Source organism: Ambystoma mexicanum, chromosome 14 (assembly GCF_040938575.1).
Source record: "Ambystoma mexicanum isolate Mex_15411 chromosome 14, UKY_AmexF1_1, whole genome shotgun sequence".
NCBI lineage: Eukaryota > Metazoa > Chordata > Amphibia > Caudata > Ambystomatidae > Ambystoma > Ambystoma mexicanum.
Window position 1 is genome coordinate 166541425 of NC_090940.1, and position 15030 is coordinate 166556454.

The window sequence follows — 15030 nt, forward strand, 5'->3', positions numbered from 1 at the left end:
CAAGTTCATCTTTGACTTTCTAAGATTTATGGGAATAAGTCTAGCCTTATGCACTACAGGAAGAGAGTTTGGTTTCCTCCTAATTTTGTGCATGTAATTTTTGAAACAACCTAATTTGTCCCTAAAAACCTCATGAGATTCAACGATCAAATCACCAACTGTGGATACACCCCAATCATTCCATCAACTGCATACACCTTCTCTTCAGCTTTGGGGTCCAACTATATTCTTAGTCTCTTTTAATGATACCGACTCAACAACGAAGAGTACCTTTATCTGATACATATACCTTTCCTTTGGCCATTCTATCTTTATGATATGATCAGTCATTTATAACACGCCTGTACACAAGTGTTTCTAGGCACGACTTATGGTGGCTATTAGGTGGACCAAAAACCAACGTAATATCTCAAATATTTTCCCACCATAAGCTACTGCCTGAAAATCCACCTAGTTGCGATGAACTTTGAGTCATTTGCTTTCAATAATTTTCTTTGGCATTAAGGTGTATTTAGCACCCAAATCTATCACCATTTCAAATTCCACACTATGAATTATTACTGTCGACATGTGTTTTTCAGCATCTTTACCAATGTTATATATTTCTTCTTCCTCTACAGTATAAGCACACCCTTCTGAGTCATCACATAGTTCATCAACAGACTCTACATTTTCTTTCTTTGTTCTGCAACAGTTTATGAAATGGCCCTTCCTATTACATTTCTTACAAATGGCCTTGACAGCAGGACATTTCTCATTATTGGCAAAGTGATAAATACTATCACAACGGAAACATTTCTGTCCTATTTTCCCATTCTCTCTTTTCTTTAAATCTAGGTGCTTTCTTTTTTTAACAGTCCTTTTTTAATCTGGTTTCTTGCTTTGTACAGCTAGAACATCCATGACCTGTGCCTAATCACTCTTTTTGCTATCAACTTCAGATCTCTTCCCTAATTCTTTTACACAATTGTGGGTGTGTTCAACCTCCTTCGCAACTCTAAGTACCTCTTCAAGAGGAGGATTGCTTTTAGAGGGTAAGCCCTCACGTATTTTACTATCAGCACACTCCAACATAAACTGGACACGGAGTCTCTCATTGAGAGTGTTACCAAACTCACATGTAGTAGCTAAACTCCACAAAACAGAAATATACTGCTCTACAGACAGGGTTTCTTCTCCCAAAATGATGTCTTTCTAGTGCTCATGGATTCCTCATAATGTTTGTCCAATATCAATATGCATTTATCATATTCGGATAGGCCATTGGACTCACAATAATTGAGGAAGATTCTCGAATTGCTTCTGCCCATAATTTCCCAGGCAATGCAACAAATATGTATTTCTCTCACAAGCACAAGCAACATTCAGCCCATGTACAGCCAACACAATGCTCAAAACGCTTCTTACACCTCTTCCAAGGAATACTGGCATCACCTTGGTTCTCTAAGAAAGTATTGGGTGGTGGTACCTCTTGCATGTGTGTCAATTAAATGTGGTATGCTTATAACATGTTGCACACCTAAACGTACTCTAAAAGGTAATTGTGCACCACTCAGGTATGAAGTCTCAGGTGTAGAAAGGAAATAGGATTTACATATATTACAGGTAGTTCTGGTTGATAATTGACAGGAAGCGGACGAGGACATAACAAGGGCCAAGGCAGGTGTGATTATATACTACCAAAGTACTTCCAATTGTAAATGTGCCCCATCACCTGAAAAAGAACTCACCCATTAATAAACATTAATATTGGAAAGACTTCTTACCAGCGATACTCTTCCACATTTGCATTGAAGCAAATATTGCCTCATATGAAATAAAATCTTCCCAATAATAAACATTAAGATTGGAAAGATTTCTCACCAATAACACGCTTTCACAAAGAAATCAGATAGTGCGTCCAAATGATCACTTTCAAATCTACAGTATCAACAATAAGAAAAACAATTTCTCAAAAATATCCTTCATCCAGGAAGTAAATGCTGAAGTAAAATGCTGAAAATACATGCAATTGCCCACACAGCTATTGGAATGAAAAGCAGACATATGCACCATGCAGACATTATATGCAATTGTCATCACAGATGTACAGTGTCACGTTATTAAAATACCAATAAAGTTGTCTATATGTCAGGGATGTTGGCTTGCTTAAACAATCTCTCAAGGAGGACCAGTATGTGAGTTAACTAACTCAGTACATTTCTAGTGTAGCTTAATTCAAAACGGCGTTAACAAACTCAGTACAATTCTAGCGTGGCTAAATTCAAAGCAGTGTTCACCAAATCATTACAATTCTAGTGTGGCGAAGTTGAAAGCAGCAGGAACCAAATTGGTTTGAATTATACTGTGATGTCATTTATCTTCTTTTCTGTGTCCTCTGGATGTGGGGGCTGCAGGGCCAGGCCCAGGCGAGCAGGCCAACAGCAATCACCCTTATCCACTGCCCTTCGGTGGCTGCAATGGAAGGGTCCAGTAAGAGTGCTGGTTGGCTTATATGACCCCCAGCAGCACCAATCAGCAGTGGGGGTAGAGTTTTGGGGAGAGTCTCTGGATGGGACAGCGGGAGTGGGTCTTTTTTCCTCTTTTTTCATAAAAGGGTCAAAGTTATGGGATAATAGTTAGTTGGTTAAAATGAAGGGGGGTCAGTATTAAAATAAGGGATGGGGACGATTTAATTAATTATAATGAAAGGCAGGGGGCAGAATTAAAGGGATGGGGGTCGGATTTAATTAAAATTAAGGGCAGACACGTCGGAATTAAATAATGAAAATGAAGGGCAGGTGTCAGATTTAATTAATTAAAGTTAAGGGGGGGTCAGGATAAGTTGATTAAAATTGAGGGCAGGGTCGGGGTAAAGTTAACTTTAAAGGGAGGGGGATTTTGAGGGAGGTATAGGCCTGAAAGTCTGTGCTTACCTTCAGCTCGTGATCCTGGGGTCCAGCCGGCAAGGCGGCAGGAAGCAAAAGTGGCTTCCTCTCACCTGGTTTGCTTCTTTCCTCCCTTGATGTTGCTGGTGGAGTCATGTGACCCACCAGCAGGACCAATCAAGGGTGAGTGGGTGGGGAGTTTTCAGGGAGGGTGTACGCCTTTGATTTTGCAGTTGAAGGGCGTGGCGCAGCATTTACAGATGAGACAGGAAGTGGGAGTGGGTCTTTTTTTACATTTTTCTAAAATAAAAAAAATGAAAAGGCTAAAAGTCAATAAAGTTATGGGATAAGGGTTAGTTGGTAAAAATTAAGGGGAGTGTCAGTATTAATTAAATTAAGGGATGGGGTCAGATTGAATTAAAATTAAGGGCACAGGGGTCTGAATTAAATAATTCAAATTAAGGGCAGAGGGGTTGGATTTCAAGGGTAAAAACTTTAAATGGCGGGGGCTTTTCTACAGATGGGAACGCTGGAAGGAAATATGGGCACATTTAACCGATGGTGGGATTTCAACCATGGCTTCCTTGGGAGCAGATGCCCCAATCCAGCCTTCCTGGAGGTTCTCGAATCCTGTTAGGGTCTCTAGGGTAATAGCTATATAGGTGTGTGAGGCAGGAATCCTCTTAGGCTGAGGCTGGTCACTGAAACCTCAACATAATATAACGGGATGTATTCAAAAGGAAACCAACATCATATTCTCTACCCTCTCCCAAAGGAGTGAATGAGTGCATACAGTTGCACTCAGATACGAGTTAACGTGCATTTAGCTTTGGGAAAAGAGCACATTTATCCCAGCAGAACAACATTTTTCTTAAAACAATGCATGGCAGAGCATAACACAACACAGTGCAGCATACCAAATCGAACTGATTGTAGCACTTCAAAACCAGGCATGATAGATATGATATAGCTCAGTGCACACAGAGCAGAACATGGCATTGCTAGGCATTTCAAACAATCAAAACCCCAGCAGAAGGGCGTAGTTTCTTACCTGCAACTCCATTTCTCCAGCTTTGGTATCTTTCATAGATTCACATGCCATTAGTATTCCCTGTCGTCAGGCTGCAAATCCCTGGTTACTTATAATTTAGTCCTTTTCCCATGGAAAAACGTTTGACACCTTGAGTGTCCCACCCACATCGATGTGGGTGATTTTGGTCCCCACCAATAGGACATCAAGTGTATAGCTCCGACCGAGCAGTTTCCCCTCACATTTTAACCACTCATGCTGGAGGATAACCCCATGAGAGTGGGAGGGGAAGGCTGGAGGGCGCAAATCTATGAAAGTTACCAATGCTGGAGAAATGGCGTTACAGGTAAAAAACAACTCCCTGCTCCAGCATTGGATCTTTCGTAAATTCACATGCTATGAATAGATTTTATAGCAGTATACATGACTGTAGGAGAAAAACCCGGCAAACAGATATTTGAACGCCTGCATTCTATGCCCATGTCAGAGGTATACATACATAACTAAAACCCCAGAAGCTGCAGGGCTTACCTTACTGGAACAGCCGTTGAAGGACTGCTCGTCCCATTTGCGCATCTTCGCATGCTGTTCTTGCAGGCAGTAGTGACTAGTGATGGAGTTGGTACTGCCCATTTTGCTGCCTGGCAAATGTCTTTGATGGGCACTCCAGACCAGAGAGCTGCTAAAGCACTGTGGCTATTGTAGAATGTGCCCTGGCTGTAGTCTGCAGTGGCATGTTGGCCTTTTCGTGGCAGAAGGAAATAGTAATAGTAAAGGATATCCACCTTTCGATACTCTGCTTTGGGATAGCTTTCCCTTTGTTTGGGGGACCGAAAGTGAAAAAGAGCTGTCTTTTGTCCGGTCCAGGTAATATTTCAACACCCTTTCAACGTCCAAGGAGTGCAATGCTCGCTCCGCAGGGGAGCTGGCTTTCTAGAAGAAGGTAGGCAACGTGATAGTTGCAGTGTTGTGGAATTAAGATGGCACTTTCGGGATAAAGCGGAGACTGGTGGAGAGGATTACTTTGTTTCTTGTCTGAGGTCCACCACCAATGCTTGTAGTTCTGAAACCCGTCTGAAGGATGTAATAGCGACCAGGAAAGCCAACTTCCAGGTCACAAACCTGATGAGCACTAAAGAGAGAGGCTCAAGGGGGGTTTCATGAGGACCACGTTTGGGCTCCACAACGGTGGTATCCTTTTCTTTGGTGCAAAAGTGCGAAAACGTCCCTTCAGAAAATGCTTAGGCACCATGTGCAGAACCTTTTCCACTTTTGGTTGTACAAGCTGTTAGTGGAAGGGGCCCTAGCTGCAGCCGGTATGTGTTGGCATTCCTGAGGGATGTCTAAGTGGCCGAATTCGGCGTGATCAGGAGCCACGTTGTCAGCTTGAGGGAGCGCGGGTCATGATGCAGGATTGCAGAGTTGTTCTGCAGCAGATCGCCCTGGGCTCCCAGGTGGATTGGGTTGTCCGCCGATAGCTGGAGGAAGTCTGAGAACTAGGTTTGTCTGGGCCAGTATGGTGGCACAAGAATTATTTTTCAAGGGTATCTCTGCATCATCTGGATTGTCTTCCCGATCAGAGGAATCGGAGTAAACTCATATGCGAAGACGTCGGTCCATGGGAATGAGAACGCGTCTCCCTGCGAGCTCGGTTCGGTAACCTGCTTGTGAGTCTTTTGCATTGCTTGTTGGGTATTGTGGTGAAGAGGTCCAGCAGAGATTGGACCCATGCTGCGAAGATGTTGTTTATTTGGCTGCTGCGAAGCTGCCATTCGTGGGATTGTGCTGTGTCCCTGCTGAAGGTGTCTGCCCGCTGGTTGTGTACCGCCGGCAGGTGAAATGCTTGCAGAGCGATGTCGTTGGGAATGGCCCAGCGCCAGATGGTCTGGGCTTCCTGAGACAGGGTGCTTGATCTTGTTCCTCCCTGCTTGCGCAGGTAAAACATTATGGTGGTATTGTCTGTGAGGATCCACACTACTGAGTTTTATCAGCTCCAGGACATTGTGTAGGGTCGATTCTTTGGTCTGGTGTTTGATCTGGTGTTGGCCCAGGTGGCTCCCCACCCCACCAAGGAGGCATTGGTCACAATCGTGAGTTGGTGGGTGGGTTCTAACAGTGGCATCCCCTTGAGATTTTGCCGCACACTCTCCAAAATCACAGTGATCTTGGGATTGCAGGAGCTATGGTGATTTTATCTCCCCCGGAACCTTGGGTTTGTGACCATCTGGTTGCAATCCGCAGCCTGCAATTGGGTATTAGTGGAATGCAGGATGACATGGCTCCTAGCAGCGCCATGCATTTGCGCACTGGGAGTTGTTTGGGGTGAATGAGCTTGCCAGAGCCATCAGCTTGTGCAGTCTGTGGGCCGAGGTTTTGACTAGACTTTGTGCCATGGAGAAATGTGCACTCAGGAATACCAGACTTTTTGATGGCACCACGCAGGATTTGGTGTAGTTGATCGTAAATCCTAATTGTTGTAGTACACTTTCTGTCTGCGTCAGTGAAGCCACTGTTTCCTGGCGTGTTTGGGCCCTGACCAACCTGTCTTCTAGGTATGGATAGAGGTGGGATCCCAGCTTTCTGAGGAAAGCTGCCACTGGAGCTAGGCATTTGGTGATAGTCCTGGGGGCTGATTTGAGGCCGAATGCGAGGACTCGGAATTTGTAATGCTTCTCCCCGAATTTGAACCTGATGTACTGTCAGCGTCTGGGGTGTATTGGTATGTGGAAGTAGGTGTCTTTTCAATCTAACGCCACTAGATGTTCATGAGGCTGTACCGCCTTTGACGTCTTGTAGCGTGACCAATTTGAATTTTTGTTTGATGTTTTTGTTTAATTTTGTGAAGTCCAGGATCGACTGCCACAAATTATCTTGAGTATACTCCTTTTCCTAACAAGTGTGGGGGAACTCTTTCTATAGCTCTTTTGGCTAACATTTGACACACCTCTTGTTGAAGTACCCGTTGATACGGATGTGACAATGTTACAGGAGGTATGAGTTTTTGTTTGCGCTTGAATTCCAACAGATGTCTGTGTTGGATGGCATCTAACACCCATCTGTCCTTCCTTATTGATCGCCACCTGTCGATGCGAGGCACCACATTTCCTCCCACCGGTGCTTCTTTGGGGCAGTCATTGCTGGGACTTGTTCTGCCTACCTCTCTGTTTATTTGTTTAATCATGTATCTGTGAGGTGGCTAAACTGCGTTTGCGTTGTGGTTGGCGGTAGTCTCTGGTGACTTTATGTTGCACCTCCTGCCTGAAGTCGGTGCAGCATAGCCAACCTTGCCTTCTCAGGACCACCCTGTTACCAATTTGCTTAAACCCTATCTCTGCGACGGCCACTGCAATATTTATACTATGGTTCGAGGCCTCCTCGCCCTCGCGTACAATTGTCAAGGCCACTGCAATATTTATACTATGGTTCGAGGCCTCCTCGCCCTCGCGTACAATTGTCATGGCCTCCTTATGTTGCTGTTTGGGCAAATGCTAGAGGATGGGAGCTAGCCTCTGCAACTTTTCGCAGTCATAGCGGGCCACTATGGCTAGGGCGTTGGCCACTTTAACTGCTGTTGCACCGATGGGGAGTACTTTCTTGCCAAACGCATCTATTTTCCTGCCCTCGTTTTGGCACATTTGTGCTGTGAATGTGCTTTGCGACTAGCCTCCGCTGACACTAGTGGCTCAGGGAAGTGCTGAGAGGTTAGACATTTCGGGGTCGTGTCCGGTGTTTGAAGTTTTTGGCAAGCCTTCCGTTTACTGTGGGGTCAGCAAAAAGGTGCTTCAGGGGTCGCAATCCCTCTTGCCACATGTGATCCAGAATGGGTATAGCTAACACAGTTTTCTGGCGTTTTCCCATGTGATCAAACCGAAAGCAGTCTTTCTTTTCTTCCGCTGGCGGTAACCCAAATTCTTGGCACACCTTTGAGACCATGGCGTGGAAAGCACAAATGTTGTCTTTTGGGGAATGCTGCGCTGAATTACCTTGCGTCTCTTGGTCTGCATCATCTGTATACCAGGTGTCATCCTGGAGAGGGGAGTAAGATGTGGTTGAAGAGTCTGTGTCGCTTGGATTGGTGTCCTGGTCTGTGTCCACCAGCTCCCCTTCTTGTTTGCCTACTAGCGGACTACTCCTACATGGAGGAGGGGGTCTGGGTGGGGATTGCGACCTGTGCACCGAACGTGGAAGTTTGGCGTGGTCTCGGGACGAATGCCCCTGGACTCTTCCTTGAACCATTTGGGCCTGTTGAATTGGTGCTATTTGGTCCCCCCCTGTGATGAAGGATCATCTGAGGTTGAAGCAGTGGCAGCCTGGCATTGGGTTGCACCAATAGACCTTAAAAGTTGATAGTACTTGCAGGGATAGCAGAGACTGCAGGTTTATTAGTGGGTACATTGGCATCACCCCTCCTGTTCCTGAGGGTGTAGAAGGAACACTGAGGGCTATGGCTTGCTGTTTTATGGTGTTCTTTCCCCTTTTAATTCGGGGTGAATGGAAGGTCTGTCCTGTTAGTGAAATGGGATTACCATGCATTCTTCGGAGCCTGAATCTGTAACTCCTGGGCATTCCTCCATAGGAGGCTCGAAATCTGACATTATCTCATGTTGCAGAATTTCGTCAGGCATGATTTCTGTGTATTTTATGGGTGATACACCTAGAGGAGTTGCTCTGGTTCTGGTGGTTCCTCTGTTGAGGTTTTTAGTATCCCTTAGGAGAGCATGCTTTCCCCCTGCAGCTGTGAAGTAGGCTGTTCAGGATGCGCTGTAACTGGAACCATGGAAAAAAACGTTGACAGGTGTGTGTGCGTGTACTGTTTTAGAGTACTCACCCGATGTCTTCTCGATGCTTGGTGATTTGAATTTTTTTGTTGTCGCCGAGTGGACCATCGACGGGTGATGCCCCGATTTCGTCGAAGGATGTGCCATTGACAAATCTTGTTCGGAAGAGGACCCATGTCCCTCTCTGGGAGAATGGGACTCAGACGACAAGCTGTGTTTCCTTTTCGTTGACGAAGGAGTCTTCATGGACGATCCATCCTTACGCTCGTTTTTCGTCAGTGAAATTGACTACGAATGGGAGGTCAACGTTGTCGTCAGGCGAGAGCTTTCGTCGATTGATTTACCAGCTTCTTCTGAGAAGGAGACCGGGGTTGCTTGGCCAAATGGCCGTGTCTCGTCGATGCCTTAATCCCACCTTGTGTTGGTTGGGTTTTCTGTTTCCTAGGTCGTTCTTCTGACCTGGATTTATGGCTGGATGGCGACTACTTTTCAGAGGGAGTGGTAACTCTGCCACTCCTTGAAGAGCCCGCCTCCGACACTGGCTAAGACCCCTCATTCAGCCAGAAAATTCGGTGACATTTTCTGTCCTTGAGTGAGAAACCCTGACAGATCTCGCATTCTTCCGATGAGCGATTCAGGTATAGGCAGTATATACAGTCCACATGCCTGTCTCCCTCAAACATTGTTTAAGCTGCATGTACCACAGGCGCTAAAGAAGGATTTTTTGGATCCAACGCCTTCCATATTCATTGGTGATGCTGAAGGGTCGTCAGTTGTTCCGAATGAACTTTTATCAAAAAAGTATTTTCTGAGGTTAAAAGAAGATTTCTCTGTGAAGAAAAGAATTCGAGGAATCTCACCAGCTACAAAGGCGGTTGAAATCTAAGGGGAAGCTGCTGGGGCGGAGCTATACTCTCTATGCCCTATTAAAAGTGCCCACAACGATGTGGGTGGGACACTCAAGGTCTCAAAAGTTTTTCCATAGGAAAAGTACTACAGTATAAGTAACCAGAGATTCCCAGACTGATGAATGGAAATATTCACAGAATGTGAATCTGCCGGAGAAAAAAAATTGCGAATGCAGCGTGTCACACACAATCTCACTCCCTCCCTCCCAGTTTCTGGGCTTGAAGTCTTTTGCTGCTCTTGGGAATAATTGATAAAGATGTTAATGATAAGATGTTGGCACCACTGTAAAACAGGTTTTTCGCCTCCCTCGCGGCAGAAGCCTTGGGCACTACCTCGTTAGAAGCTTTAGCCCCTATTCAGGGAATTTTCGCAGTACCAGTAAACTACTTTCTAAGTCCTATAGTGCAACTCCTGTCCTAGCCAGTACCATGTTTGGCATCAAACTGGGGTCCCTCAGCCAAGTGGTAAACTGCTAAGCCCCTAGAATGGGAAACCTATGTCTGGAGCCCAGCGTTGGCCCCAAGACAGGGATCCTCAGCCTGCCTCTAGATTGTTTTAGCCATGTACCATGGATCCTCAGGCTTGCACCCGGTATCAGCCCCAGAATGGAGATTCAAAGTGTTTTCCACCCATTGCTCTAGCATCATCAAGAGGAACCAAGTTGTTTCCCCCTCCACTGGGTCCCTTCCGAACACTGGATATACGTGGGAAGGAATATACCACAAAGATGAAGGTGTTCTTGCTCACCTTTCAAGTGTGCAAGTGATATGAATTTAATATAGTAATTGGAAGAGGGGATGCCAGCAATCAACAGATCCTACAGAGCTATGGATCAAATAAATATACAGTAAAGTGGCCACATCAAATGCACGGTCTGGACAACTGCTGCACACTGCCCTAAAGAGCACCTATACGGCATGTAGTACTAAACTAATAGTTACAGTGCATACAATGTTATAGTTTGTTTATTAACACAATTTGATAACCAATTTTCCCATTTGTGATATGTGTTTTTCCAATTTGGAATTGCAGATTATTTGCATCATTTTACAAGCAACAAACACAGAGCGCAATTAAAAAGGTCGGTCTGCTGTGTGTCTAGCATGAGGTGGGCTGTGGCTGCACATGCACCCAGCCTTACATAAAATACGGGACTACAGTTTACATATAAAAGAAATGCTCCCGTTCCGTCCCTGTAAAAAACAGAATGTCCCACAAGCATGGGAGGAAAGGGACATATAAATCTGATGGCAATCGTCATATATCCTCTCTAGTACACACTTTTCCAAACAAACTGGTATTGTGTGGCTTTTTATGGTTTACCTTTGGCCAGGTAGGTGCAGGGGTAGAAAAGGCTAATCTGTGAGTCGAGTCCTTGGAGAAAACTTTTACAGACATAATAGGCTGCAGATGCTCGAGGTTAAAAACAAATGCTTTAAACTATTGCTACTTTCAAATTCTCCAAAAGAAAGTTTTTAACGTGTCTGACGCAAGAAAAATATCAAATAGAAGGTGGCATGGTGACTTTTTCACTGGATCTCGTGTGCAGGCAAGTATGACCTCAGAGGGCTATGTCAACATTTTTACCAATGGCTTCCGTTATCATGATGAGGAATTATTACATTTATGGGATTCTATTAAAACTCAAGCTGGGAAATATATTTTCTACACACCAGTAGTTAAATACAAGTGTGAACAAACGTAATCACGATCAATGTGCTCAAATTCAGTGTGCACAATAAGTAACAGAAAATTGTTACTGGAAATTGGCTAGATGGGCTGTTAACGCATAAGAATTGCTATTGTGGGAGCCATTAATACGGGTGGGGAATCAAGGTTCGAGTGATCTTCTTGGATATTCTGTGGCAATGTCAACTATCAAAATTGGTTAAAAAAAATAACGTTCACCATCAGAAAGTAAACAGGCAGGCATGTGGTTACGGGGTAGATGACGGGTGTGGAGTGGCCCCAGAGATGAAAATAGGGGTTTGAATTTGCAATCCAGTAGAAAAAGATTGTATTGGGGGTGGGTAATATCTGAAACATAAGGCCCAGATTACAGATTTTTCAGTAAAAAACAATTTTAGAATTTGTTTTACTTTTCTCCAGCAAAAGAAACTTGTTAATGCAAGTAAATGGGGAAAATAAAACATCCCACTTTCTGGTGCAAAATCTACCACCTGTTTTCAAATGTTGGATGGTCAGATTTAAAAGTCAGCCAAAAACATTGGCTTCCATGTGATATGCCAAACACAAAGAACTCCCCTCATGCTATGAAGAAATTCAAAACAATTTCATGGCGCAACAATGAACAACTACTAGGAGGCGCCTACAACATAAGCAAGTTAAATTGTGTAATACACTCTACATAGACAAATATAAACATTCCGAATGTGCATACCTATTAAGGAAAGCATTTCCAAAGCTGTTGAGTTTGCGGAATGGCTTTTTAGGATCCACTACCAATGCATTTCCAGGAATGGATCCTTCTTTGTCACCATACATCACTGCAATAAAGGAATCCGTTGTTGGCTCAGGACCAATCCTCATACCAGGAAAGTCTTGTTCCAAGAGGTATCTGGAAAACAAAAATGCACAGTAAGGAGGTGGCAAGCATTCTTTTTAATTCAGACTCCATCAGTCTAAAATAGGAGAAACCATAAAGCAGCTACTGGGTACCTATGCAAAGAATGTGTTGCCATTTCTCCTCCTTGCGCTCTGACCCTGGTATAGTCAGTCAGAAATAGCAGTGAGTGGCCCACAGGACATTGAATGTGGCCAGTAGATTGACTTGCAGGTTCTGCTGGGGAAGGGGGCGGCAGAGACTGTGAATTTGGAGGTTGTCCAAGATGGAGGCTGTAGTGGCCGAAGGGGGTCTCCTATGAACAAACCCATCCCCCACACAGAAAATGGAAGTTTCGCTCCACCAGACCCCCGGCTCAGGACTTTTTTGGAGGTGCGGGGGGAGCTGCGTGGCTAGAGCAGTGAGAAGAACAAGTTACTTCTTACCTGGTAACGTTCTTTCGATGGGATGTTCCTCCGACGTATTCCTTATCTATGATAATAATTGTATCTCCAGCTTGCTGGCCTCGGAATTTTTTTTTCCCAGTAGAGGGCGCTGCACGTCGACGTCCGTCGAGTAGGTGTTCCTCGACAGCCACCGTATCGACGCCAACGTCATCATGCCCATAAATAGCCACGCGCAGCGTCCGTTGCTCAGTTCCGTTTTGTAGAGTAAGATAGTCTTTGCATGAATTGGTTATTACCCTTGAAGGAGCGTAAACTGCAACCACAAGGGAAATGTTACTGCGGGGATGGATGGGAGGGGCGATAAGGAATACGTCGGAGGAACATCCCATCGAAAGAATGTTACCAGGTAAGGAGTAACTTGTTCTTCGAAGGGATTGTGTCCTCCGACGTATTCCTTATCTATGATAGACTCCCATAGCACTGGTATGTGATTGGAGGCGGGAGTAAGAGATGCCATATTACTCTTTAAGAATGAACAGAGTGTAACACAGCTTTGCCAAATCTAGTCTCTTGACTAGAGGAGGAATCCAGGCTATAAAATTTGGTAAAGGTATGTGCGGACGACCATGTGGCAGCCGCACATATGTCTCTAATTGGTACCCCTCTTTGAAGAGCTGAGGAGGCTGCGATACCCCTGGTCGAATGAGCCCTTAGATTATGAGGGGGCTCTTTCCCTGCCAGTTTGTAGCATTCCAGAATGGCTAAAATAATCCATCTGGAGATGGTTTGTTGGTTATTGGTAATCCCAAGTTATGTCCTGCGTAACCTACAAAGAGTTGGTCTGCTTGTCTAATTTTAGCAAGTCTACTGATATAAAAACTCAAGGCTTGCTTAGGGTCCAGCCTGTGCAGTCTCTCTTCCTCTTTCCCCGGATGGGGAGGAGGATAGAATGAAGGTAAAGTAATCTTCTGAGTGATGTGAAATTCAGAAACTACCTTTGGGAGGAAGTTAGGCTTCACCTGTAGAACAACTTTGTCCTTATGAAAAATTGTATGAGGAGGTTTACAAGATAGGGCTTGTAACTCGCTAACCCTTCTAGCAGATGTTAATGCTATTAATAAGACAGTTTTGAGGGTGAGAAACTTCAATGAACAAGAGTGGAGTGGTTCAAATGGAGCACCCTTTAGGAAGTTTAGAACTAAATTTAAGTCCCATAAGGGAACTTGGAATGGACTTGGAGGATAAACATTAGTTAATCCTTTCAGGTACTGTATTACTAATGGAATTTTGAAATATGATGGCTCCTCTGCAGTGTGCTTGAAGATTGACAGCGCTGCGAGATAGCCATTAATAGTGCCAACTTGAAGGCCTGAATTTGCCAAGTAAAGTAAAAAGGATAACACTGCAGGTGTACCACATGAAAAGGGTTCGATATTCTTTTCTCTGCACCAGCTGCAAAATTTATTCCAACAGCAGCGGTATAGAGTCTTAGTTGCTGGCCTTCTGGCCGAAAGCAACACCTCCATGACGTCATCTAGAAGGTCCCAATCCTTGTACCTCAACCTTTCAGAAACCAAGCGTGAAGGTTGAGGGTCTTGATGGCTGGATGGAGAACCTGACCTCCCTTCTGCGAGAGAAGATCTTCTCTGTATGGAAGACGAATTGGAGGGCAGATGGACATGTCTAGAAGGTCCGGGTACCACGTTCTCCTGGCCCAATCCGGGACAATTAGGATCATGGTCTTCCGAAACCTTCTCAACCTCCTGATCATTTGAGGAATGACAGGGACCGGAGGAAACGCGTACAGAAGCGGGAACTCCAAGTCCACTACGAACGCGTCTCCTAGAGCTCCTCTCGGGGGAAATTCCCTTGAGCAAAACCGGTCGCACTTCCTGTTGATACTGGTGGCGAACAGATCCACTTGAGGGGTTCTCCAAAGGGCGAAGATCTCTTGAAGGACTTCCTGAGCTATCTCCCACTCGTGGGAGACTGTGTTCTGCCTGCTCAGAGCATCCGCTGTCAAGTTCTTCTCCCCGGCTAAGTGAATTGCCGATAGAGAGATTCCTTCCTGAATTGCCCAAAACCAGAGCTGCATCGCCTCTCTGCACAGTGGTAGTGATCCTACGCCTCCTCTTTTGTTGAGGTAGTGCATGGCCACCGTATTGGCCGTCATTATCAGGACATTTCTCCCCCGTACAGATGGCAGAAAAGCCTTCAGTGCCAGTCTGATGGTTCTCAGCTCCAACAGGTTGATATGTAGTCTGGACTCCGATGGAGATCAACGACCGCTGATGGTCAAGTCGTTGTCATGGGCTCCCCACCCCGTGAGTGAGGCATCCGTGACTACTGTTATCTCCGGCTATGGTTGCCAAAACAGTTCTCCTTTCAAAATGTTTTCCCGACAGGCCCATCACTGAAGGTCTCGAGCCACTCTGACCGGGATCTGAAGGAGATCTGTCATTCTTCCTGAGAACTG

General features: G+C 45.1%; 1 protein-coding gene across 2 annotated transcripts in view; it reads right to left on the reverse strand.

Moving 5' to 3' along the window:
- The window catches only part of EHD4 (EH domain containing 4), a 265684-nt gene that overhangs the window by 200670 nt on the left and 49984 nt on the right, over positions 1-15030 (reverse strand). For both annotated transcript variants that reach the window (XM_069638815.1, XM_069638814.1), the window contains exon 2: positions 11986-12162. In XM_069638815.1, the coding sequence (XP_069494916.1) occupies positions 11986-12162 (177 nt within the window). The remainder of the gene's footprint in view (positions 1-11985; positions 12163-15030) is intronic.